General features: G+C 49.9%; 2 protein-coding genes across 9 annotated transcripts; both read left to right on the top strand.

Annotated features, from left to right (window-relative positions):
* The first annotated feature begins 5,139 nt into the window (after window positions 1-5,139).
* PIP4K2C (phosphatidylinositol-5-phosphate 4-kinase type 2 gamma) lies at window positions 5,140-17,874 on the top strand. Of its 3 annotated transcripts, none has more exons than XM_069584845.1 (11): window positions 5,140-5,457; window positions 8,277-8,374; window positions 9,049-9,145; window positions 9,519-9,662; window positions 13,201-13,347; window positions 13,536-13,574; window positions 14,155-14,268; window positions 15,250-15,517; window positions 15,686-15,789; window positions 15,977-16,076; window positions 16,395-17,874. In XM_069584845.1, the coding sequence occupies exons 1-10, from the start codon at window positions 5,284-5,286 to the stop codon at window positions 16,055-16,057; spliced, it is 1,266 nt and encodes a 421-aa protein (XP_069440946.1). In that variant the 5' UTR covers window positions 5,140-5,283; the 3' UTR covers window positions 16,058-16,076; window positions 16,395-17,874. The 3 variants fall into 3 exon arrangements, with proteins under 3 accessions (XP_069440946.1, XP_069440945.1, XP_069440947.1); XM_069584846.1 differs by having other exon boundaries at window positions 5,180-5,457; window positions 15,977-16,099; XM_069584844.1 differs by having other exon boundaries at window positions 5,166-5,457; window positions 15,977-17,874.
* Window positions 17,875-18,907: 1,033 nt separating this feature from the next.
* DTX3 (deltex E3 ubiquitin ligase 3) lies at window positions 18,908-24,248 on the top strand. Of its 6 annotated transcripts, XR_011255979.1 has the most exons (7): window positions 19,214-19,303; window positions 20,669-20,730; window positions 20,914-20,988; window positions 21,345-22,046; window positions 22,148-22,303; window positions 22,991-23,208; window positions 23,546-24,248. XR_011255979.1 is itself a non-coding variant. In XM_069584850.1 (6 exons), coding segments are annotated over exons 3-6 (1,044 nt in total). In that variant the 5' UTR covers window positions 18,908-19,303; window positions 20,669-20,730; window positions 20,914-20,987; the 3' UTR covers window positions 23,622-24,248. The 6 variants fall into 6 exon arrangements, 4 of the variants coding, with proteins under 4 accessions (XP_069440951.1, XP_069440949.1, XP_069440950.1 ...); XM_069584850.1 differs by lacking the exon at window positions 22,148-22,303 and having other exon boundaries at window positions 18,908-19,303; window positions 21,326-22,074; XR_011255978.1 differs by having other exon boundaries at window positions 22,148-23,208.
* Window positions 24,249-24,335: the final 87 nt, after the last annotated feature.

Below are 24,335 nucleotides of genomic sequence, written 5' to 3'. Positions count from 1 at the left end.
GTGGTAGCCACAGTACTGCCTTTCTGCCACTAGGGGTCACTGCAACATGTCAGAAGAAGTGGGCAAAGGCACTGTCCATCTACAGCACCAAGGGTCACCGAATCTATTAATGGTAGATACTAGGAGATCTTAGGGACAGGGAGGCCTGGCAGGCTGCAGTCCATGGGGTCACAAAGAGTCAGACACGACTGGGCGACTGGACAACAGCAACAATTAGAAGAGCTCTGTGTCCTGCATTCTTCCTATCTGTATATATCACCATTAAGCTTTAGGAAATGCCAGTGGAGGTGGAAAACTGTATATGCCTACCTTCAAGCCTTCCCCACCTCTGTCCCCTGTGCTCTCCCAGCAGTGCAGGCACCTTCCTGGTTCTCCTGTGTCGCCAGGTTTCTCACCAGGGCTGCGTTAGGGCTCAGAAGCGAGCAATGGGATCCTTGGAGAGTAAGAAACAAGAGATCATGGCCTCCTATTGGGCGGCATCCAAGCTGAGCCCTTTCCAGGGGTTTTCCAGAATAACAGGGCAGGCACACACACAGGCAGAAAGGCATGAGAAGCAAGCAGTAGGAATGGGGGAGGGAGTTAGGGAGGGCCTGGGGGTGGAGGAGCAGGGGCTTGGGAGGGTGGCATCTGGTCGTTGGTATCAAACAAACAGCTTGGAAACCCAAGCTGGCCTAGATGTCACCCTGTTCCAGTTCAGTAGCCAGGCTGCAAGGTGGTTCCTCACAATTTCTTTCTCTTTCTTCCCCAGTTTCTAAGAGGGACTGAGGCCTCTTCTCTCAGCATGCTGCAAACCTGTGGTCTCTGATACTAACTCCCTCCCCAACAGCCCTTGTTGTTCGACTGTACTATGTTTGATGTCTTCTCTTACTCTGTATCTCTTTGTATTCTATATCTATATTATCAAAAGCTGCTGCTATGTCTCTCCTCTATGTCTTACTCTCTAGTATCTAATGATGTATTTAGCAATTTCTAAGCATAGTGTACCCTCCTCATTTGGGGCCATAGGGAAGGGGGGGGTCAGTGTTTCTTCTCTCTCTCATATATGCGTTTCTCACACTGAGTGGTGTTAGTCATGGAGATGATTAAAAAAGGAAAATGGGAGCTAGAGGGCTGTGATCCTTCACAAACACACACACACACACACACACACACACACACACACATACACATATACACATGCATGCACACAAAGCCTTAAGCAGAAGAATGTCTTAGCATCATAAGATACAGAAAGGGCCTTTTCCTCCCTCCTCTTCCACTTTTAGCACAGAGGAGGATAAAATGGAAGGACTGCTTAAATTATACGAGAATTTTCTTCAGACACCCCTCACCTGAACCGAGGGGTTCTGGGTGTGCACCTCTGCCCCTTGAAGTCTGCCTTTTGCCTCCTCCTTCCTATTCCCCCTGGAAAACCAAGAACATGGACTGCTCAAGGGACCACTTCCCTTTCTCCCTGAAACTCCTTTTGATATTCTCTACCCCAGAGCTCCTGACTAGAAGCCAAAGCTGCTTAAAATGATTTTGCAAAGTTAAGGAGGCCAACCTATTCCCAACAGTCTATCAGATGGTTGCTCACCTGTCCACAGGAATAGTTCTAGCCAAGCAGAAGCAGTAGGATTGCTTCTTCAGCTTTGGGGGTAAACAGGCTGGAAAATTCCTAAGTGTTTTTTGCCACAGTGATGAGCTGGATTCCTTTCTCTGTCCCATATTGGGCTGCATGTTCTTCCACGTCTCCACCTTTTGGTGTGGGGGCTTCCAGTTCATTGGCAAAATAGCTATCTCGAAATGCCGTCCTTTCAGACTGGAGCTTGACTTTTCCCTGATGATATACATTACTTTTTTTTCCCAAGAATTCCTTCTATAATGTCCTTATCAGGCATTAAGTGCACTTTAAAGAAAGGGGCAGGGCAGCTTTTCCAGAGGTGGAGGAGCCCAAGGGCTGGACCCGGGATATAGGTGGGGGGGCTCTCCTGCTCCCATGTAATTGACAGGACTATGGTTTTGTTTTCATATCCTTTCCTACCACATGGTGCTAAGGGGGCTTTCCAGGTAACTGCAGGGATGCAGAGTGGAGGTCACAAGCCAGTCCAAATCAAGAAAGAGTCCAGATAGCCTGTCTTATCTGGGATGGAAGAACAGGGTAGCAGACCACCCATCACCTAGTTTCTTAACCAGGAAAGAAAGCTCAGTGTGCCAGCTGGTAAATACAGGCTGTCGTGGCCCATTACTCCGTCAAGGGAAGAAGTCCCTTCTCCCTTTACCTGTCGGGCCTTTCAGCAACTAAAGAGAAATGCAGGGAAAAAATATACCAGAGGGGTATGGAATAAATCCAAGGCGGTGATATTCAAATGTTTTTCAGAACCAATCTTATAATAGAACCCTGATATAAAAAGTAACTAGAAGTGAGGCAGAGCTGGGCATTTTGCATTTTTACTGTTTAATGGAAAATGGTTCATTAGTTGAGGACCCCTTGAATGGTCCTAAGAGACCCTGAGGGTTCCTGTAGAATAGTTTGAAAACCACTGCTCAGAGGAAAGGGATGTAATCTGGCTTCCCTGCCCCAAGCAAAGAAGGAAAGAGTGGGGTCAGTGAGCTACGCTGTCTCCAGACCCTGGTGAAGAGGAAGGAAGACTCCTGTGTACCTGGAGACTTGTGCTCATATCAGCCCCCAGGGCCCCCAAGACTCCAGTGGGTTTTACGTACTCTTGCCACCAAATGATTCTCTTCAAACACAGAAGAAAATGTGAATGTATCGGGCAGATGAGGAGAGAGGTGACAGAGGGATCAGCCTTCTCTTGAGCAAGATGTAAGGGAAATAGAATTCACTTACGCAAATAAGGAAAGCCTTCACCAGAAGCTTCACTCGACCGTCCTCCTCCTTCCCCTCCCCTCACCCCCTCACCACCTTCCTTTCAGAGAGCCAGGGTCTCCACTTGGGGCACCTGGCCTGCTCACTCACTTCTGCCAAAATGTTGCATGCCAGCGTGGACGACAAACCAAACCGCACCAACCCCTGTGTGTATTTACTTGATGTACATAGATATCTTTAAAATAAAATAAATTCAGTGATGACGCTCCGGTGTTGCAAATCTTTATCCCTCCCCAGTCTCCCTCCCTTCCCTGCAGGTAATGGCATTATGACAGTGTGGGACATTATGACAGTCTTCCAGGTGATTTTCCATATAGTTACATGTAGGTTTCCCCTCTGCCCCCACTTGACAATATATCCTAGAGATCTTTTCACGTCAGTATACATGCTTACTTCACTAAAAAATATACATATATTTTTTCCACAAACTTACCCTATAATTTATTCAACCATTCAATGTTGGTGGACACTTATCCAGGTTGTCTGTAATTTTTAACAACAATGGGATCCTGTTTTCTTCCTTGTTCTCCCACAGACCACTGTCAGCCCCAGCATCAGTTCCATCCCTCCCTTGCCAAGAGCTCAATTCTCAGGCTCAAGATTGTTCATCACAGTCCCCCTTCTAACCCCCCACTCCAGGGCACAGCCCCACCTGTTGTCCCTGGTCTCACTTAAAAGCTTCTGAGATGAACAGAGAAAACCCCACAACTAAAACACTGGGGCAGTTAAAAACAAAGAGCCACAGAGCTAACTGGACCTTGGTGCTGGCTTAACATTCTGTGTATCTCTGCTGTTTTCTCTCCCACTTCCCAGAGCAACTGGTTTAAACCCTCCCTCTTAAATCCTTTCTTACTCGCCTCTCTTAGGCAACAACTATGTCTGTTTTAAAGCGTAAATTAAGGTGATGGAGTGTGAAATTCTTCATTCCCTCCCTCCCAAACACACACACCTACACACTTCCATCTACACAGATCCCTTTTGTTTCTACTTTCTGACAAGTGATAAATCTCCCTTCTCTGGGCTAAATCAAGGCCCTTCTAGATTTTCTTTCTTAAGGTACTTACAAAGACTCCATGGAAAAAACAAAAGTGATGCGGTCTTGGGCAGTTTGCATCTTATTTGTTAACTTCTATTTTAATGAATTTGACTCTTCTCCTTGGTGAGGTCTCCCTAAAAAGTGTGTTTTTACCATGTGTTTCCCTATAAGGCACTCCCTGCCAGGTTTTCTCATAACCAAATTTCCTGAAAAAGTCTTAAGCTTTCCCTCCCCTCTTTCTCACTTCCTACTTATCCCTCAGCCCATCCTGATCTGGCTCTTGTTCTGCTGAAAGTGCTTTCCAAAGGTCACCAGTTGTGGGACTGCCCTGATAGTCCAGTGGTTAAGACTCTGCCTTTCTACTGCAGAGGGCATGTGTTCAATTCCCCTTCTGGGAACTGAGATTCCTCATGCTGCATAACACAGCCAAGCAAGAAAAAAAATTAAAGCCCCTAGTTGCCAAAGACAACTCAACTCCCTTGGCTTTTGTGACCCTGCTCTCCTGGCCCTGTTTATTTCTCTGGCCACCCCTTCTCAGTCTTCTCCCACTAGCCTCTCACATGCTGGTCTATGCCAGGGTTCAGTCATTGGACTTTCCTTGGAGTCGTCATTCATGTCTACAGATTCCTCACAAAAATTAAACTCCTATTCCCAGCCCAGATCATTCTGCTGAACTCTGGGCCCAGATATCCTGTTGACCTCAGGTGCCCTAAACACTGTTAGGCAAAAGCCCGGGATTCATTCTCAGTGTCTCCCTCTCCCTCAAAGCCCACATCCACTGTGAATTTTACACACTTAACATCAAACTGAACCTTTAGAGGCCATCCCCTTCTATCCCAATAGTCACTGTTTTAGTGTCTCCCCTCGTGCCTAGACTTTTGCAATCCTCTGGTCATCCTCCAGAATGATGCCTGAGCAGTCTTTCTAAAAGCACAAAACCCACCTAAGGGATCTCCTACTTCTTAAACAAACGCTTTCAGGTTAGCCTCAGGCGCGAGGTTATCGCTAGAAACTGGGCAAAACTGGAAAGCGGCCACTTTACAGCTACGAAGCCCTCGACCATAGCGTTAAATCGGTCTAGCCCAAGCAGCAACCCCAACGCCTGGATGAGTGGTCTGGGCTTCGCGGACCGCTCGCAGCCCTCAAGGGAAAAGGTTTCCGCGCGACTCCCCATCGTCAGGTGAGCGCACCCACCGCGCAGGCGTCGGGGCGCGCGGGCCACCACCAGGGGGCGGAGTCAACCTACCCCGCCCTGCTCGCGCGCCAGCGGGCCAGCCTCCGGTCACGTGACGGAGGCGCAGGTGAGCGCCGCTTCCGGGGTCGGGAACCCGCATCGCAGACGGCTCAAGCTTCCACTCGGTCGGGTTCCCGGGAGACTATGGCGTCCTCCTCGGTCCCGCCGGCCGCTGTACCGGCGGCGACAGCGGCCCCCGGCGCGGGTTTCGGCTTCGCCTCCAAAACCAAGAAGAAGCATTTCGTGCAGCAGAAGGTGAAGGTGTTCCGGGCGGCCGATCCGCTGGTGGGCGTGTTCCTGTGGGGCGTAGCCCACTCGGTGAGACCCTGCCCCGGCCCCGCTGTGGCCCTGACCTAACCCCTCAGCTCCTCCGGGCGTGTCTGTTCCCAGGCTCCCGCTTCCGGAGCCCATCGCGCTGCCACTTTTCCACCAGGCTGTCCCGGTCCCTGCCCACCTACCCTCAGGTGTCTCCCGCACCATACCTTCTTGCTGTAAAGCTTTTTTCTTTCTTTTTTAACGTAGGCTTTGTCTCTTCCTCCGCCCTTTATTCCTCCACTCTGTTTCCTTCTTCGCATGAAATCCAGCTCCCTGCCTCCTCCCAGTCAGTTCCAGCTTCAGCCCCAGGCCGCGGAGCCCGGCCGGGACCTGGCTCCATCTGGAAGGACTTTAGGGGGAGAGACTGTAATAGATTGGTGGCAGTGAGGTCTCCGGTGAGAGAGTGCGCGTAGAACGGGAGCGGGAAGAGTAGCTGAAAGGAAGTAACTGTTTGTTTACTCTCCTTTGCACCTTGCTTTCCAGCCGCCTTCCTTGACTTTGGAACCTTGGCTCTGAGGGGAAGCTCCAGCCTTCCTGGATCTTCTAATTCTGTATGTCCCTTTCCCTTCCAGAGGTACAGCATTTCAGGGAGGCTACCCTGCCCTGAGCCTAGTGGTTGCACTCAGTCAGCCCTTAATGTGTATAAGCCTTTGGTCTTACCTGCATCTTGTTGCTGGCTGGAGTAATGTTAATTTGGTGTTACTGAGGGTCATCTTTGAATGAAGAGTTGGCTCAGGAGTTCTGGTCGACATTATGGTGGTGAACTTTAGAATCAGGGGGCTGCGTAGAGGGTAGGCTTGGGAATCAGGAGGAGACCAGAGAGGCCAGCGCATCTCTGGTTCCTGAAGATACCTTAAGTGAAGAAAGCACAGCCATTGCCCTCCCTTCTCTCATGGCTGGAGTGGGAGGAGTGCAGTGATCTTGAATGTGACACCAAAATTTTAAAAATTCAATTTCCTTGAAACATTATAGTCATATGGAGTGTTGTATTATAGCTATCATATAGTGTTGTGGAGATGGAAGGGGATGGGGAAGAATACAGTTTCTGTCATTCTTGGTTTGGGGCTTAGGAAGTTATATGGGGTCTATCAGCTCCCTTTTGCATTTGCGGTCCCCAGGTCCCTGGGTGGTAATGTGTTATTGGAGAGTATTCAGTCTACACCACTTGGTATGGGCAAAGCTAATGGAGGCAGGGCTTCCTCTCTTCCCATCCATCCCTTTGGGAAGCTTGAGAAGGAGGGTTTTCCGTTGGTAAAGACTGGGGAAATTACACAGAAGACCTGCCTCAGCTTCCCTAGATATGTCTACTTTAGTCCCAACACCCCACCTCCAGCCAGCACACATTTACTTAAAGGGTCTGGAATGGAGAAATTCCTTGAACATATGTCCTAGTGATGAGTCAGCCTGCTTAACAGCAGGTGGCGAGGAGGGGGCCATGAAGAATTTCAGGCTGAATTTTAGGCTGGAAATCTCTAGTGGCTTCTTTTTTTTTCTGGAGGAATATGTTCTATCTTTTTCTACTGAGAATAAGAGGAGCTGGTTTTTCATGGCAGCATATGGGATTTAGGTTAGACTGAATTTCTGTTAAATGATCAAGTAAGAAAAGGTAAGGCATCCATTTATTCAGTTAATAAACACTTGGGGACCACTGTGTGCCAGACATTGTGCTAGTCGCTTGAGAGATGTAGATGATGAGAACTGGTCCTTAGGAGAGCTCACAGCCCAGGTGGGGAGCTCATATAAACCAGCAGTTAGAGTCAAGTGAGAAGTGGACTGCTAAGACTCCGTCAAAGATACCGCAGCACCCTTATTAGTCACTGGGGAGAAAGCACATCTCCTGAGCATTTCTTGGTACAGGAACTCCCTCTCCACTCTGATATTAGCAGACTGCTGATTCTTGGGGCTGAGGAGAGCATGTGGTGCTTGCATGCTTTGGCTGTGGGTTGGCTTTACTTTAGTGAACAAACGAGCTCATATCCTCTGCCTGCCCACGTTCCCTCAGAAATCAGCTATTTTTCTCTTACCTTATATGCAGGCAGGTGGGGACCTACTCAGAGAACTGGGGCAGAGTGGTCTGGAAGAACAGATCCTGTTTGTAAGAAGATGCCTCCTTCAGGATATGGACATTTTGTTCTTGCTGCTGTTGACCCCTCAGAGTCCCATTAACTCTCTGTACTTTGAAAACATCTTTTGTTTTGTTTCCAGTGGAGCATGGAACTGTTTGTCTTGAATGTCTTGAGTCTGCTGGGTTTTTTTTTTCTAGAATTTCTCACAGCTTTAAAAATAATCCAGAGTTGCTTACAGAGTTTGCCTAATATAAAATGACTGTTGGGAGCCTGAAGTTCCACGGGGGTGGGAGTGTGAGGGGCCGTGTGTGAGGGTTGCTTGCTGCAGGCCTCACTGGGCAGCAGAAGACAGCATATACTCACCTTAGTCAGGCATATGCGTAACCAGGGTATTTAAAGGAATGAAGTGGTTGTTGTTTAGTCGCCCAGTTGTGTCTGACTCTGCGACCTCATGGACTGCAGCACGCCAGGCCTCCCTGTCCATAATCTCCCAGAGTTTGCCCATGTTCATATTCTTTGCATCAGTGATGCCATCTAGCCCCAGATGCCCTTTTCTCCCTCTGCCCTCAGTCTTTCCCAGCCTGAGGGACTTTTCCAATGAGTCGTCTGTTTGCATCAGATGACCAAAATATTGGAGCTTCAGCTTCAGCAGCAGTCCTTCCAGTGACCCTTTTCTGACTCTTTCCCAGACACAGTATATAAGTAGCTCTCCATACTCCTCCTCACTGCCTTCCCATTCTTATTCTGACTGATCAGATCAATGAGCTCAGCCAGGTGCCTCCCCCGGTGATGCTGCTGCCAGATGACTTTAAGGCTAGCTCCAAGATCAAGGTCAACAATCACCTTTTCCACAGGTATGTGGGAATCCCTGCTCTTCTCTTGTCAGCCTTCCTAGAAAAGAGAAGAAATCATTTTAAGAGTTAAGGTTGAATGAGTTGAAAGTTTTAGATTTAGAAGGCAACTTACAAGTTCTTGCTTTATTGCTTAAACTTCTTCCCAATGCAGAAATTCAGTATTTTTTTTAAAGAAACCACTAAAATAATTTCCAGTGTTCCCTACACACTTGTCTATGTGTACTAGTTTGCCTCTCCTCTAGCTGAAAATTCCACAGCGTAAATACATTTAGTTGTCATTACCATCAGCTTCCGAGAGGTACTCCCCGAAAGAAATATCTCAATTCTATAAGCCCTCCTAGTATCAGAAGGTACCATTCAAAACCTATTGCTGATTTAAGGATGTCTCTGACTTTCTTGAGATTTGGGAAATGCTGCTGTTTGGATGGGCAGTAGATCCTGGCTCTACTTAAGCCACTTACCAGTCATGTGGTTTAAGCAGGTCACTCAGCCACCCTAAGCCAGTCTCCGTTTCTATAAAACGAGAATAGCACACTTATAAAAGACCTCATATGGCTTCTGTGAGAATCAAATAAGATAATATGTGTGAAGGTGTTTTATAAACTGTCAAGCCCGTTATAAATGTAAGATAATATTGTTACTTTGTTTTCTTATCTTGAAAACCCCTGTTGCAGGGAAAATCTGCCCAGTCATTTCAAGTTCAAGGAATATTGTCCCCAAGTCTTCAGGAACCTGCGTGATCGATTTGGTATTGATGACCAGGATTACTTGGTGAGTGTCCATCTTGGGGAAAGGGTAGGCCTTTCTCCCTAACAAGGGGAATCCTTGGGACAGTAATGTTTGGAGAAATGAGGACCTTCACAGGTATTCTTTACCTTTTTGTGGTCATTAATATCTTGTGGTCAGGCATCTTCAAAAATCTGAAGAAAGGTATAAAGCCTGTCCTTGGGGAGAAATGTAGATGCATTAAAAATTTTGCTGCTCATTTCATTCAGTCTATATATGGACACTGGATTTAGAACTTGTTTTCATCCTCTCATGCCAAGGTTTTATCTACTTTCAGATGTGTTCAGTTGACCACTGTCCTATGCATCTATATATAAAGGGGGAGGAAAAGAGCTCCTAGCCCCTTCTGTGTCCCTAGGTATCTCTTACCCGAAGTCCCCCAACTGAAAGTGAAGGCAGTGATGGTCGCTTCCTTATCTCCTATGATCGGACTCTGGTCATCAAAGAAGTATCCAGTGAGGACATTGCTGACATGCATAGCAACCTGTCCAACTACCACCAGGTCAGACCTCTCTCAGCCTCATTCTTCCCGTTCCCTCCCTACTCGTAGCTCAGCTTCAGAGCACCTGGGAGACTTCCTGTCCCTCTTCCTCCCTATAGCCTATAGCACTCAACATCATTTTTTTTGAAAAACAATGCATTTCAAAAAGAGAGGCTTCGCATACCTATTTGTGTTTGATTAAATAAGAGTTTAGACATGTTCCTTCTCATTTGGTGCTTCTAATCTAAAGCCGCTGTGAATTGATAGATACAAAAAGGATACGTGAATAGCAAAGTATAAATTTCAGACTAACTTAGAATTAGACAAAGTGCCAACATCAAATGTACTATCAGGAATAAATGCAGTTTGGGGAGAAAACCACAGTGAGTATAGATTGGGATAGATTGGAGGGAAGAAGCCATGATCATAACCAGCCCTAAGAGAGATTAGGGAAGCTATTCTGTCTGAGCAGATGAATTTGGAATATGAAGTTTCTGGAATATTTTGGGAATAAAAAAGACCTGAATATCTTTCTACTGAAGGAAAATCTCATCCAAATCAATGCTGCTGCTGCTGCTACTAAGTCACTTCAGTCGTGTCTGACTCTGTGCAACCCCATAGATGGAAACCCACCAGGCTCCCCGTCCCTGGGATTCTCCAGGCAAGAACACTGGAGTGGGTTGCCATTTCCTTCTCCAATGCATGAAAGTAAAAAGTGAAAGTGAAGTCGCTCAGTCATGTCTGACTCTTAGCGACCCCATGGAGTGCAGCCTACCAGGCTCCTCCGCCCATGAGATTTTCCAGGCAAGAGTACTAGCAAAAACAAAAGTGTTTTGGGTTATTCAACAGCTAACCCATGTCTGTTGTTATTAGGTCCTATGTCAGACAGTAAAGAAAGAGGTAAATGAAATGGCCGTGGCCGTTGAGGATCTCTTGTTCTAATGGCAGAGACTGGTAAGTTAGCATTAGTTAAACACACAGCACGATGTGTGCAGGCAGTGGAGATATGTAGGGAATGCTCTGGGTGGGTAGAGGAAGAGCATCCCAGCTCAGCCGGGGCAAGAGGTGCACCTGGTAGGCTCAAGGAGAGTTTTTAGAGGGAGTATCCTAGGAGTTGATTCATGCATGACTGGTAGGGACCAGGCATTGGACATGATGAAAGAGAGCACTCTAGGCAAAGGAAAGCAGCACTTGTAAAGGCACAGAGCCATGAATGAGCTTGATGTTGCGGAACTGCAAGAAATTCAACGTGACCAGGATGAGGTATTGTAGAAGGACAGTTAGGCAGGAGCCAGGTGGTGAGGGCTTTATAAGCCACACAGAGAGTTTGGGTTTTATCCTGAAAGGTCGTTTGCGGGGGAGTGATGTATATATCATTTAGAAATAGCCCTGTGTCAGAATGGATTATAGAGGGGAAGCACTGAGAGTGGAGGTACCAGTGAGGAGGTAAGTGTTACAGTCCAGGTGAGAAATGACGCGGGCCTGGAAGGGTGATGGTAGTGGAGGTGGAAAGGAAGACCTTTGGGAGAACTGCAGGAATTAAGGCAAAGGGGCTCCAAAGTCCTGGGAATTCCTGCCCAGTTGGGAAGCAGGAAAAGAAACAGGTCTTTGGAGGAAGACAGTTCTGATTTAGGCATGTTGAGTTTCTGGTTTCTACAGTTCATTGGGATACAGATGTCCTGTGAGTGGTTAGGGTATGCAATTCGGGAGAAAGAATCAGATCTCTTTCTAATTTTAGATTTCTTTCTAGTCTAGATTTCAGAGTTACAGGTGAGTAGATGGTACTTAGGAGAAGGCAATGGCACCCCACTCCAGTACTCTTGCCTGGAAAATCCCATGGACAGAGGAGCCTGGTAGGCTGCAGTCTGCAGGGTCTCTAAGAGTAGGACACGACTGAGCGACTTCACTTTCACTTTTCACTTTCATGCATTGGAGAAGGAAATGGCAACCCACTCCAGTGTTCTTGCCTGGAGAATCCCAGGGACGGGGGAGCCTGGTGGGCTGCCGTCTGTGGGATCGCACAGAGTCGGACACAACTGAAGCAACAGCAGCAGCAGCAGCAGATGGTACTTAACACCATGAATATAGATAAGATTATGGAAATGTAGAGTGAAATAAGGTTGAGGACAGAACCTTGGGCAAGTAGAGTCCATAAAAGAGGCTAAGGGATGCTTTTTTTTTTTTTTTAAACGTGATTGCCAAGTTTAATTCAACAGCTCCACTAACTCCTGCCTTGTAAAAATAACAGAATGCTCCTCTCCAAGGTACACTGTGATGTGAGGTCAGGTTTGTTGTTTTTGATATAGCTCTATAAAAAAGTTGACGTGAAATGCACATAAAAAAAGTTTTAAGCTTTAAAAAATACAGACTAGTAATTTATCAATACACCTTGGAGGTTGAGAATAGGATACTAAGATTTAATAAATCTTCCAAATACAGGCAGTCCCCAACATATACAGCATTTTCCAAATACAGTGGCTTTCCCCATCAGGTTTAAAGGAGCAAAAACCTTTTCTTCTGCTCATCCCAGTTACTAGACTACCCAGGTGCTCTAAACCCACAACCACAACCCCAAGGAAGGAAAAGAGGAGGGGAGATGGGGACCAAGTAAGGCCACATGGTCACTGCTGCCCAGAGACTCTGTTGTGGTTGTTTTTTCCCTCCTTCCCCCAGGCCTCGGTCCCCAGCACTGCCCCAGAAGTCCCTGCCAGGGGACAGATCTAGAGAGCTCCTACCCTCATGTGACCGGTGAGGCTGAGGCTGAAGCCCCAAGGGCCAGCACCACATTTGGGTCTTCTTGGCTGGAGCTATCGGATGCTTTTAATGATTTATGCCCTACTTCATTCCACGTAGGATTTGTGGACAGACAGGAGTGGTGTGATGGGAGCTCAGGCTGGTCAGTAGTATCAAGTACCAGCCAGTTGAAATATGACAATGACAAGATGCCTGTTTGAGTTGGTAACTGAGGGATTTGAGGCAGTGGAGAGTAGAGAAATTTCTGAGGAGAAATGAGCGTATAATCTGATTTCATTGGTTTGAGGTATGAATGAGAGAAAATGGACTGATAGCTGACTAATTCTGAGAAGGTTGGCTATGAAGAGCAAGGCAGCAACACAGATGGTAGCACTTAAAAGGGGATTTTTTAGGAATCCAAACTATAGGCCATCATGTAAACGTTTTTATTGTGGGAATCTAGCCAACCAAGAAATATTAGCCTAGGTAAAATCATTCTGTTGATGTAATTTTTGTTCTTGGTTCTATGAATAAAGAGGGTCAAAAACAAGGATAACAGCACCTACCTTCCCCATCTCAAAGAATGATAAAGATCAAAGGAGAGAAGGCACTTTAAGAGATATTATACATCTGGGATAAATCAGAGGAGATGAGGATTCAGAAACTGCATGGATAACCTGGGGCTTCTTCAGAAAGCCCCACACCACTTCTGAGCTTCTATAACCTGTCTATGTGAAGTTTTCTGGCTCCCTATGGAATAGGAGCATTTGAATTCCCATCCCTGAGCTGTTCATCTCTCCTGCCTCCTCCCTCCCTCCTACCCCAGTATATTGTGAAGTGTCATGGCAACACATTGCTGCCCCAGTTCCTGGGGATGTACCGGGTTAGCGTGGACAATGAAGACAGCTACATGCTCGTGATGCGCAACATGTTTAGCCACCGTCTTCCTGTGCACAGGAAGTATGACCTCAAGGTAAGGAGAGGAGGCGAGTGCCGAAGGGGAGGCGCCTGATGGCCTGAGCAGGGGGAAAGGCCAGGGAGGGCACTGGATGATTCATTTTAAAGGAAAGAAGGCTGTGGGTTTGAGGACTTGTCTTAGGAGGTAGGTTCCGACTGTTGCTTTAGCGCCTTTGCTGACTTGGTCTTTGGATCTCTCCACAGGGCTCCCTAGTGTCCCGGGAAGCCAGCGATAAGGAGAAGGTGATATAATTCTAGATGACAGGGTGTGAAGGGTGAGGGAGGGCAGGTGAAAGTGATCTTCTTAGGATATAGAGGTAGGGATCTTTGGATATTAATTCTTTTCTTAAACCACCAAAAAAGAAGATAAATGTAAACTTTTCCTGATCCAGGGACTTTTTGGAAGGGGCAGTGGGAAGGACCTTTTTGTCACTGTCTTGGGTTTGGGAATGGGTGAAAATGCCAGACTTCAAGAGCAAAATGCTCACCGACCACCTCCCATTCTGAGCTTTCATTCAAGCCAGCTGTCTTTGTTTAAGAAGAAGAAAGAAAAGTCAGAATGGAATACGTGAACTGAAAACCCTAGGTAGAAAGTAGTGGGGTGTGATTTGGGATACAGCTGCAGTGACTAAGTCTGGGGGCACCACTGGAGGTAAGAACAGACTCTGGGCAGCCTCCCAGTGTAAAGTCAGGTGAGAGGGGTGGTAAACCTCTCCCCCAGGGGCCCCAGAGCGCGAGACTGAGCCCTACATAGAGCAGGGTTCACTGGCTGAGATGGTAGGGGAGGACTGTATTCCCAGGATGTCCCTTTACCTGTTCTCAGGTTAAGGAACTGCCCACCCTTAAGGATATGGACTTTCTCAACAAGAACCAGAAAGTTTATATTGGTGAAGAGGAGAAGAAAATCTTTCTAGAGAAGCTAAAGAGAGATGTGGAGGTGATGATTGGGGTGCCCTGGGAAATGACATTGCTTCTCTTTTTTGCTTCCCCCTGGGCAGCTATCCATTTACAATATGAGGGAACTCATCCCCTTCCCTTGGGGCTCTCTGCTTATAGGGGATTTGGGCTTCCCTGATAGCTCAGTTGATAAAGAATCTGCCTGCAAGCAGAAGACCCTGGTTTGATTCCTAGGTTGGGAAGATCTGCTGGAGAAGGGATAGGCTACCCACTCCAGTATTCTTGGGCTTCCCTTGTGGCTCAGCTGGTAAAGAATCCACCTGCAATGTGGGAGACCTGGGTTCAATCCCTGGGTTGAGAAGGTCCCCTGGAGAAGGGAACAGGCTGCTGCTGCTGCTTAGTCGCTTCAGTCATATGCGACTCTGCGACCCCATAGACAGCAGCCCACCAGGCTCCGCCGTCCCTGGGAATCTCCAGGCAAGAACACCAGAGTGGGTTGCCATTTCCTTCTCCAGTGCATGAAAGTAAAAAGTGAAAGTGAAGTCGCTCAGTCATGTCCGACTCTTAGCAACCCCATGGACTGCAGCCTACCAGGCTCCTCCGCCCAAGGGATTTTCCAGGCAAGAGTACTGGAGTGGGGTGCCATTGCCTTCTCCGGGGAATGGGCTACCCACTCCAGTATTGTGGCCTAGAGAATTCCATGGACTGTATAGTCTGTGGAGCCCCAACAGTTGGACAAGACTGAGCAACTTTCACTTTCATGAAAACCTTCTAGAGGTTACCTTTGGAGGGGGTGGCTGGTATGAACTGAAAGAATGATCTTAAAAGAATTCTTTAAAAAACACTGATCTGAGATACCAGGACATTTAGGCAATAAAGGGCAATGGTATGCTCCCAACTCTCCGTTTTTACACTTCCTTTCCCCAGGAGGGCCCTGGATAGTCAGAGAGGGAGGTATAAGGGTGGTACATGGGAATGGAGAGAGACACCTGGGGCTTCTGACCTGCCAGTGGGGTCTCAGTTCCTAGTGCAGCTGAAGATCATGGACTACAGCCTCCTTCTGGGCATCCACGACATCACACGGGGCTCTGAGCCGGAGGAGGACGGGCCAGTGCGGGAGGAGGAGTCGGAGGGGGATGGGGACTGTGGCCTTACTGGACCTCCTGCTCCGGTGGGCTCCTATGGCACTTCCCCTGAGGGTATCGGCGGCTACATCCATTCCCACCGGCCCTTGGGCCCTGGAGAGTTTGAATCCTTCATCGATGTCTACGCCATCCGGAGTGCTGAGGGTGAGAGAGAGTCTGGAAATTTTAAGGGCAGGGAGGGTAGTCCCTGGGGGACAGAGACCAGGGTGGTGGATGGAGAGCCTGGTTAGCTTTTCAGAAGAAATCTGACTGGTTCCTGGGGGGAGGGAATTGGAGCTATACTTGGTCTTCATCGCTGGTCTCTCTCCCCAGGGGCCCCTCAGAAGGAGGTATATTTCATGGGCCTCATTGACATCCTGACACAGTATGATGCCAAGAAGAAAGCAGCTCACGCAGCCAAAACTGTCAAGCATGGGGTGAGGGTTCCCTGAAGCCTTTCCTTTCCTGTCTTGACTATTCAAGAGCCTCTTGTGCCAGAGCAGTGGGGTGGCAGAAGGATGAAGGGCTGGGTATGGAAATGTTTGGGAGTGGGAAGAAGGGGAGGGCAGGGAGCAGGGGAGGGCTGTGGGGACTGACACCCTGTTCCACACCTTCCTCTCACAGGCAGGGGCAGAGATCTCTACTGTCCACCCTGAGCAGTATGCTAAGCGATTCCTGGATTTTATTACCAACATCTTTGCCTAGGAGACTGCCTGACTTCATGGTGACTGCTGCCCTATGTTTCAGGTGGTGGGGGCCTGAGAGGCATGGGGAAACTGTGGATGTTCTGGCCACTAACTTCTCTTCCTCTTTTGCTAACTTCAGGCTACAGGCTCCTCCCATCCAAATAACTCCATCTTGTTGAGTAGGCTCTTCCTGGCCCTCAGAAATACCGATTCATTGTTTTCCCTCCCCTTCCTTCCCTTCTCTCCCTTCCCTCTTTCCCTTCCCCACCAAGTTGCTTGCTTCATTAGAGTGTTTACTGTTGACTCTCTCCCAAGTGCCTTGATCTTTGTAAAATGTCCTGTTGTTTCCATAACAGAGGAGGAGCTGGGGGAAGGGGGTTGTTGGCCATCTTCAAGACCTGACTGGACAGATGGACCTGGCTCAAGCAACTTACTCTGGATGCACTTTGCTGTGTGGGATGAGCTAAGAGTATCTGAATTTTGCTGATAACTTTATAGAACTCGTTGTGGCATGCTTCCTTCCCAATAGGCCCTGGGATGGAAGATTTTCAAGACACTACAGATGTGGGTGCCAGCATGCACACATACACTGGGATATGGCCAGTCTTACCCAGGTGGGGTGGAGAGTGGTTGGTGGGCTGGCAGCTTGCAGAGGTGGGACCTATGAGGACTCCTGTGATTATTTAGGGAATTGGAGGTCTCTGTTGAGGGGGACTACTCTGATCTCTTCCCTCACTCCACCTACCCCCACTAGAGATGGCCATAGTGTTGAATCTTGGGTGAAGCTGTTTGACTGCTGCTGCTCTTCACCAGGACCTCACATCCCTCCTAGGGCCAGAACCCTTCCGCGGGGGTGTGGTCAGTTCTGGAGGCTGGACAGATGAGCCAAGGGTGTAAGGTTCACTCCCTGTGTTAAATTTCCTTTCTTCATGTCTAGCCTTCCCGGAGGTTTTAGTCCCAGCAGAAGGGAATACCTCTACTTGGGTTAACCCTCATCATCTCTAGAGAATGGAAGTCTCACATGGGGATGCCTCCTCCACTCCTCGGAAGTATGCCCCTAGCATACTTCCTCCCCTGCCCCTTCTCAAACCTTTTCCCAGTTGGAGTTGTTATTCTGTTCTTTTCTGTCCATCTTAACTGCTACTGTGTCTCTCAGGGGACAGATGGCCCTCTTTGTCATCTTCACTCTCCACCCCCAGAGAGGAGTCAGAGCCATAACTCAGTCACCCAGCCCCCTCCGAAGAGAGTTGAGCTGATGCATGATATTCTCAGAATGCAATGGACCCTGATGAGCTGGGATAGTTCCCTTCCCCGCAATGCCTTTGGGCCTCAGGCAGCCATTCATCTTGTGATTCTGCATCTCCCCTGAGGCTTCTGCATTTCTCTGGAACACAAAGATGGGGCACCAGCAAGTGGCCTCTAGGGATACAAAGACTCTCAGCTCTGTATCTGCCTGGACTGATCTGTCTCATAAGAAGTCATGAGGTCATAAAGGAGAATTCTTCCTGCCCCTCCGTCTTCTCCAAAGGAAGTAACAAGAGGAGTCCCCGGTTGAGGATTGGAGCCCCTATAAAATTTTCCTGTCAGGAGCCTCATGGGTCTTTTTCATTCCACCGTCTACCTTTCCCTTGTTGAATGCAATAAAACTCCATGACACCAGCAACTTTGTTTAGAACTGGGTTTTCTGACCCATTTCTGGCTGATGTATCATAAGCATTATGGTTTTCATTTGTTGCTTCTATTTTTCATCTTTTTTGTTTTATTAATAAAAAGATCTCGTGTATTTACTCCCATTGCTGTCACTATAAGGAAAATAAATTATTGAATTCAAATTTCTTCACAGAAATTCTTTTTCTCCCCCACTCCTCTTTTTTGGAAGCCTGGGCTTAGGGGTGCAGTGACATGTAAAGAACTGATCTTTAAGGTGTTGGGTCCCTAAGGACGTGGGTTTCAAGATAGATGGCTGTGAGCTTAAAAGGTGGCCAGGAGTGTGCATGGGAATGGAAGACATTCCCCAGTTTTGCAGGAGTCAGGTACAGGGGGGTCAGGGACAATTGAGGTGACGTGACCCCCCTCCGCCCCTTTCCCCAGGGTTCTGGGCTAGATCACACATCTCTAAAGGTGAGCGAGTCTTAACAGCACCAAGCACACGCGAGCTAAAGCAGAAGGAATCCAGTATTTCCCCAGGCTTCCTGGGAAAGATGTCCTTTGTGTGGAGGACAGAAAGAGTACATCAGGATCCTGGGAAAGTAAAGAAGGAAGTGACCAGCCATCCAGCCTGGAGAGGGAGTGAAGAAAGTGGGTGGATCAGCAGAGGTTGTTGCCAGTGTGAGAAATCTATCCAGTACTGTTTGGCCAAGGAGGTCTTCTGACCGTTGGAAAAACCTGGCTTGATGTGGCTCCAGGGAAGTGAGTTGGACTGGGTGCGGAGACTGCTGGCTCTGATGTGGGAAGCATAAGAGGGTCGGTCCCTACCCCCAGCCCTCCCTCCTCGATTTGTGAGTTTTTAACTATTTCAACTATAGACTTGATACCATCACTCCAAGGCATTTTTTTTGGATAGAATGTATTCACTTATTCTGCACCAGCCTCAGTGTAAAGAGAAAAATCAGAGATCAATACCCAGCTGAGAGCAGGTTTGACAGAAGGTAACAATCTAGGAAAAGGCAAGCAATAAAGAAGGGAAACGTCTTAGTCCTGGATTTATTTTTTAGAACCAATGCTTTTTACTATGACTCTTCTTCCTACCTCCTATTCCTCAAAGGCCTTTCTAGAAAAAGGATCACAGAGAAATTGCCCCCTCTTCCCCACCTACCTAAACCAACACTCCTCACCCACCCATCTGCCACCAGCTTCCAGAAGCTGCCACGCAGCTGGCTGGCAAAGAACAGGGAGAGAGGGCCCCTCTCCGGAGGGGAAAGCGAGAAGGGTAGCGTCTCTAAGGGATTTACCCTCCTACCCTGGGCTCCACGACACCACCCCCGCCTCCAAAGATTGGGACGGCGCCTCCATTTCTGTTTTGGGGCGGAAGGCAGGGGCTTGTGGATGGAAGGGGGTCAAAGGAAACGGTGATTATCACCTGGGAGGGGGAAGGGGGAGCCATCCTCCTTCATTCCCTTTTCCTCAGTCTGCACCCCCTGCAAACTCTCCCCCCCCCACACCTTCTCGGGGTCTCCCCCCACCCCCGCCCTTGTTGCTAAGGCCCAGACCGTCATCCCAGCAACAGCCTCAGTCATGTGACCGGCAATGGCGGCGCTGACGAGAGGTAGGTGAGCCCGGCGCCCCCCACACCCACCGCGCGCCCCCCGGACCCTTCTCGCACCCCCCGCGCGCCCTCCCGCTTCCCCTGCGCCCCGTCCTCGGTCTCCTTCTCCTGCGCGCGACCCCGGGGGTCCGGGCCCGGCCCCGCCGATCCTCCGTCTGTTACCCTCCAGCCTTGGCCTCCATTTGGGGGTTCTGGGGCCCGCTATCCGGCCGACATGCATCCCCACCCAGTGGTGGGGCTGCCGGGGCTTTGCCGAGCCTGGGATGCGGGGAGTTGGTTCCGGGTCGCGTCTGGCAGGAGGTCGTGGGGGGGAGGGGTGGAGATGCCTCCGTGATGCCCCCAGGGACCCTGGCCCTTCCTGGCTGCCCCTGTCCGCCGGCCCCTCTCGAGCGGGAGGGACTGGCCCCGTGTCCGGCCTGGGCTGCCCCAGAGGAGTCGGACCCAGCAAAAACTGTGGCCCCGCCTCCCATTTCTGTGCCAGCAGGACTCGGAGCAAAGGACACCTAGGTCCTGGCTTCACTCTGATGGGGAGGGGGTGTTCCACCTGGATGGACCGAAAGAGCCGAGGCTCTAGGGTTCCGATTTCGCTTTATGAATCTTGAGGTGCATCTGGCCTTGAGGGGACTGGGAAGGAGGCACAAACGGAGAGCTGCTCCCTTTTGGATCAGTCAAGGAATTGAGGTCACACTAATGGCCCTTCTTTCTATTTGGGCCGCATTTGGAGGTGTTGTAGGGATAGCTCTGTAGCTGAACACAGCAAGACTGGGGCAGGGAGGGGGTGGTGGTGGTGGAGAATATCAGGGTGCTCCAGCGGATCCCCTGTGTGAGCTCCACCCCTCCTGAAATGCAGCCTAGGTTGCTGGCAGGCCTGGATTTTGTGTGCTGGGTTTAAAAGGTGACAGCGAGAACTTCGTTATTACAGGGGCTTCTGCCACTTGGTCCGCATTCCAAACAGACTCCAGCAGAAGGGACTGGGTTAACACTCAAGGAAGGCACCCTAGCACTAGGAGCTGAATTATTGGCAAAATGTGGAGCAGGGCGAGAAGCTGGGGAGCAAAGGAGATATTCTTGTCCTTGTGATCTGAGGGAGGTGGCAAAACAGACCTCTCTGTGTGTGGGCTTTTCCCTTCCAGACTTCTCTAATCTGTGTCCCTAGGTTTCTTAAGAGCCCAGAGCTGAGGAAGAGGAAAGTTAGCATGTTGAAGTTCCTTCTTTAGGAACTTGGCCAGAGGCTGAGGATGAAATTCTGCAAAAGACAGGGAGAGGAAATGGAGGAGTTTTTGTTTGCTTCTGGGCTGACTGGGGGAAAGGGTAATATTTGTCATCCTAACCCCTCCTCCCTCCCTCCCCCCCTCCCTCCCCTAGTCCTGGTCAGCTGAATGTGGAAACAGAGGGAATTCTGCTGTCACCGTCCATGGGCTTTCCAGGTATCTGCCTTTCATGGAAACTTCAACTTTCACCCTTAAATTGGTTTCCTTCATTCCATGTTCCTAGTAATCCCATTCCCAGGAGATTTACCCCCAGGTTCTGTCTGTCTTGTGGGCTGCTGGGTGGGGGCATGTGGAAATGGGAGAAGGGGTTTTCCACGCCTTTTCCTTTCCACCCACCAGGTCACACAACCTACAAGTAGGGAGTGGGGACAGAGCGCGCGCCTGCATGCCAATTCTAAGCTCTTCAGGATCAAAGTGAGCAAAAAGGAGGGTTGAAATCTCCTTTCCTTTTACAGAACCCAGTCCAGAGTTGGGGAGGGCCAGGATGCTTCTGTGCTCTAGGGAGGAGTGTAGAACCAAGACTGATGCTTACCTTAGATGATAATAAAGTTAGAGCAGCTTTCTTGCTCTTCAGAGGGTGCTGGAGTTTGAAAGATGGGAGGAACTAGAACGTGAACTTGGGGGAGGAGATGGGGGTTGGGCTCTGAGAGAGTAGAGGTAATATAGACCGGAAAGGAATGGGAAGTAGGAGGCACTGATATCTGTGAAATGGGGACCCCCCCACCCTGAGTCCCTTTTACCCTGGGGGCAGTGTCGTTCGTCCTGTCCAGAATGGCAGCCTGTGGAGGCAATTGCAAGAACAAAGTGACTGTCTCCAAGCCTGTGTGGGACTTCCTGAGCAAGGAGACCCCTGCCCGGCTGGCCCGGCTTCGGGAGGAGCACCACGTGTCCATTCTCATAGACGGCGAGACTTCTGACATCTATGTTCTCCAGCTTTCCCCTCAGGGCCCTCCCCCAGCTCCTCCCAATGGGCTCTACCTGGCCAGGAAGGCTCTCAAGGGGCTGCTCAAGGAGGCAGAGAAAGAGCTCAAGAAAGCTCAGAGGCAGGGGGAGCTTATGGGCTGCCTGGCTTTGGGGGGTGGAGGGGAGCACCCTGAGCTGCACCGCCCAGGCCCACCCCCTCTCCGAGCAGCCCCACTTCTGCCCCCAGGGGCCCGGGGGCTTCCCCCACCTCCTCCTCCGCTACCCCCTCCTCTTCCTCCCCGCCTTCGAGAAGAGACAGAAGAGCAGGAGAGCACCTGCCCCATCTGTCTGGGAGAGATCCAGAATGCCAAGACGTTGGAGAAGTGCCGGCACTCGTTCTGCGAGGGCTGCATTACCCGGGCCCTGCAGGTGAAGAAGGCCTGCCCCATGTGTGGCCGTTTCTATGGGCAGCTGGTGGGCAACCAGCCCCAGAACGGGCGGATGCTGGTCTCTAAGGATGCCACACTCCTACTACCCAGCTATGAGAAGTACGGCACCATCGTCATCCAGTACGTCTTCCCGCCCGGTGTCCAGGGGGTAAGAAGACTGTGGCTGCCCTTACCCTTTGGTTTCCCCAGGCTCCTTGTTCTCTGATTGTTCTCTGATTTAGGAAAACTGGGTGCGAGGGGAGTATGGTTGTTAGATGTGATATAGTCGTGCTGTCTCCTGGGATGCCTTCCCGCTCAGCTCAGTGCCCTGGAGCAAGAGGCCCCCTTGAAGCCTAGCTTTTCCATCCCCACGACCCCAAGGCACCCATGAAAATCAGGTATGAAAGAAAGGAATCGAATTCTGTTTCCTTGATGAACTTGGATGTTGACAGCCATTGTCAGCAGAGGTGAAGCCTGTGAGGATGGCGGCTCAGGTGCAGACCAGCACAGTGGGAAAAGTCAGACCTCCCCTCAACAGTGCTGGGAGTGTTAACTCCATTTCAGATTTATGAGACAGAAAATTTTGTTGACAGTCAAAGGTTAAAACAGTAGTGGTCAAGAGCCTACAGGTGTCTTTTCCTGCTTGACAAAGAGTAATGTCCAGTTCTGGTTTGCAGAAAGATGAGGGAGCTCTGAAGGAGAGAAATTCAAAAATGGAACAGGTTAGACAGTGGAAAATGCACTGGGAGTACTTTCAGGTGGAGAAGGGAAAGCTGAAAAATAAATGATTCTGTCTTCACATTTCTGCTGAGTTATCTGGAGAGTAAGGCCCAGCTTACCTCCCGTCAGTTTCAAGAATCGTTTGTTGTTTGCGGGATTGGGAGAGCAGAAAGAACCTCTGAATGATGAGAATTTTGTCTGGAAACAGGCTTCTGGTGCCCAGACCCTAGAGCTGGTCCTTCCGTGGAAGGCTGTCACTGCCCCAGCAGCATTAGCTGGGAGTGCACAGCCAGAAGGCTGGCCACCACGACCCTCCATGGGCCTTAAGATGCACAGCTGCTCATTCTGCCTCCCCATTCCCCCAGGCTGAACACCCAAACCCAGGAGTTCGGTATCCTGGCACTACTCGGGTGGCCTACCTCCCGGACTGCCCCGAGGGCAACAAGGTGCTGACCCTGTTCCGCAAGGCGTTTGACCAGCGTCTCACCTTCACTATTGGCACCTCCATGACCACAGGGAGACCGAATGTCATCACTTGGAACGACATCCACCACAAGACCAGCTGCACAGGGGGACCACAGCTGTGCGACATTCCTTCTTCCCTTCTCTTGGCTCTACCCCTTCTCCCCATTTCAACGGAGGGAACCCCTTCTCTTTGGGAGCCTCCTCACTGGAGAGGACCACCCCCAAACTATTCAACCGTCTTGTCCATCCCAGTGTCTCCTATAATCATCCTGGTCCTGATGTGCCTAGCTTAACCTACAAATATCAGCAGAATTGGGCTCAGTTATCTTGGGTTTGGATAACCTTAAGGAAGGTGGGGAGGGGCTAGAGTGGGGCACCAGAATGAGGGTGAGAATGGGGGTAATGTCAGTAAGCCTGAGGGGCTAACCTTGACCCTCATATCTCTTTGCTCCCAGGTTTGGGTACCCGGACCCCACCTACCTGACCCGGGTGCAGGAGGAGCTGAGAGCCAAGGGCATCACGGATGACTGAAGGACAGCCCCTTCGGGAAGCCCCTGCTGTTCTCCAGTAGGACCCAACGGAAGCCTCTGTTCTCTCTCCCTCTGCCCCCCTCACCACTCCAGTAGGGGACTGTCTGACCAGGGAAAGAGTTTGCAGAGGGAGGGGCTATCCCTTCCCCAGCCCCCCACTGGCCGAGTGCTTCAGTGCAGTGTGAGCCACTCCCTTCTGGCAAAGGCGCTGTCCCAGGCTCTGCTCCCCTCCTCCGCGTGTACATAATCCCAGCCGCCCTGCCCCCTCCATTGCCCTTGGCTTTTTCTGGTATGTGCTGTGCTCCAGTGACTCTGCTGAGAGAGGACCTGGGTGGGAAGGGAGGGTCTCTTGAACCTCCCACCCCCACACACTGCTCCACTGCTGAACTTCTGTGCAGGGAGAGGGATCAGGCTGCTGTGAGCACCCCTGGAGCCGGCTGCGTGTGTTCTTCAGAATCAATTCCCCCTTCACCCTTAGACTTGTCCTTTCTCTCCTGTGTCTCTGTCTCTGTCAGTCTTTCTCCCTCTCTTCTCTGCCCCCTATAAGGAGCCTCCTTATCCCGTTCTGGAATCGCCGCCAGACTGTAGCTTTTAATTTAATAAAAATAAAGTAAAATATGCAACTCTATGCCGCGCCCCTTCTGTTCTGTGGGCCGGGTCCGGGAAGGGGTAGGATGCGGGGGCTGGACCTGCTGAGAAGGGGCGGTGGCGGTGA

Source organism: Ovis canadensis, chromosome 3 (genome assembly GCF_042477335.2).
Source record: "Ovis canadensis isolate MfBH-ARS-UI-01 breed Bighorn chromosome 3, ARS-UI_OviCan_v2, whole genome shotgun sequence".
NCBI lineage: Eukaryota > Metazoa > Chordata > Mammalia > Artiodactyla > Bovidae > Ovis > Ovis canadensis.
Note: the sequence above shows the minus strand (reverse complement) of the source record. Positions and strands in the feature narration are given on the sequence as shown.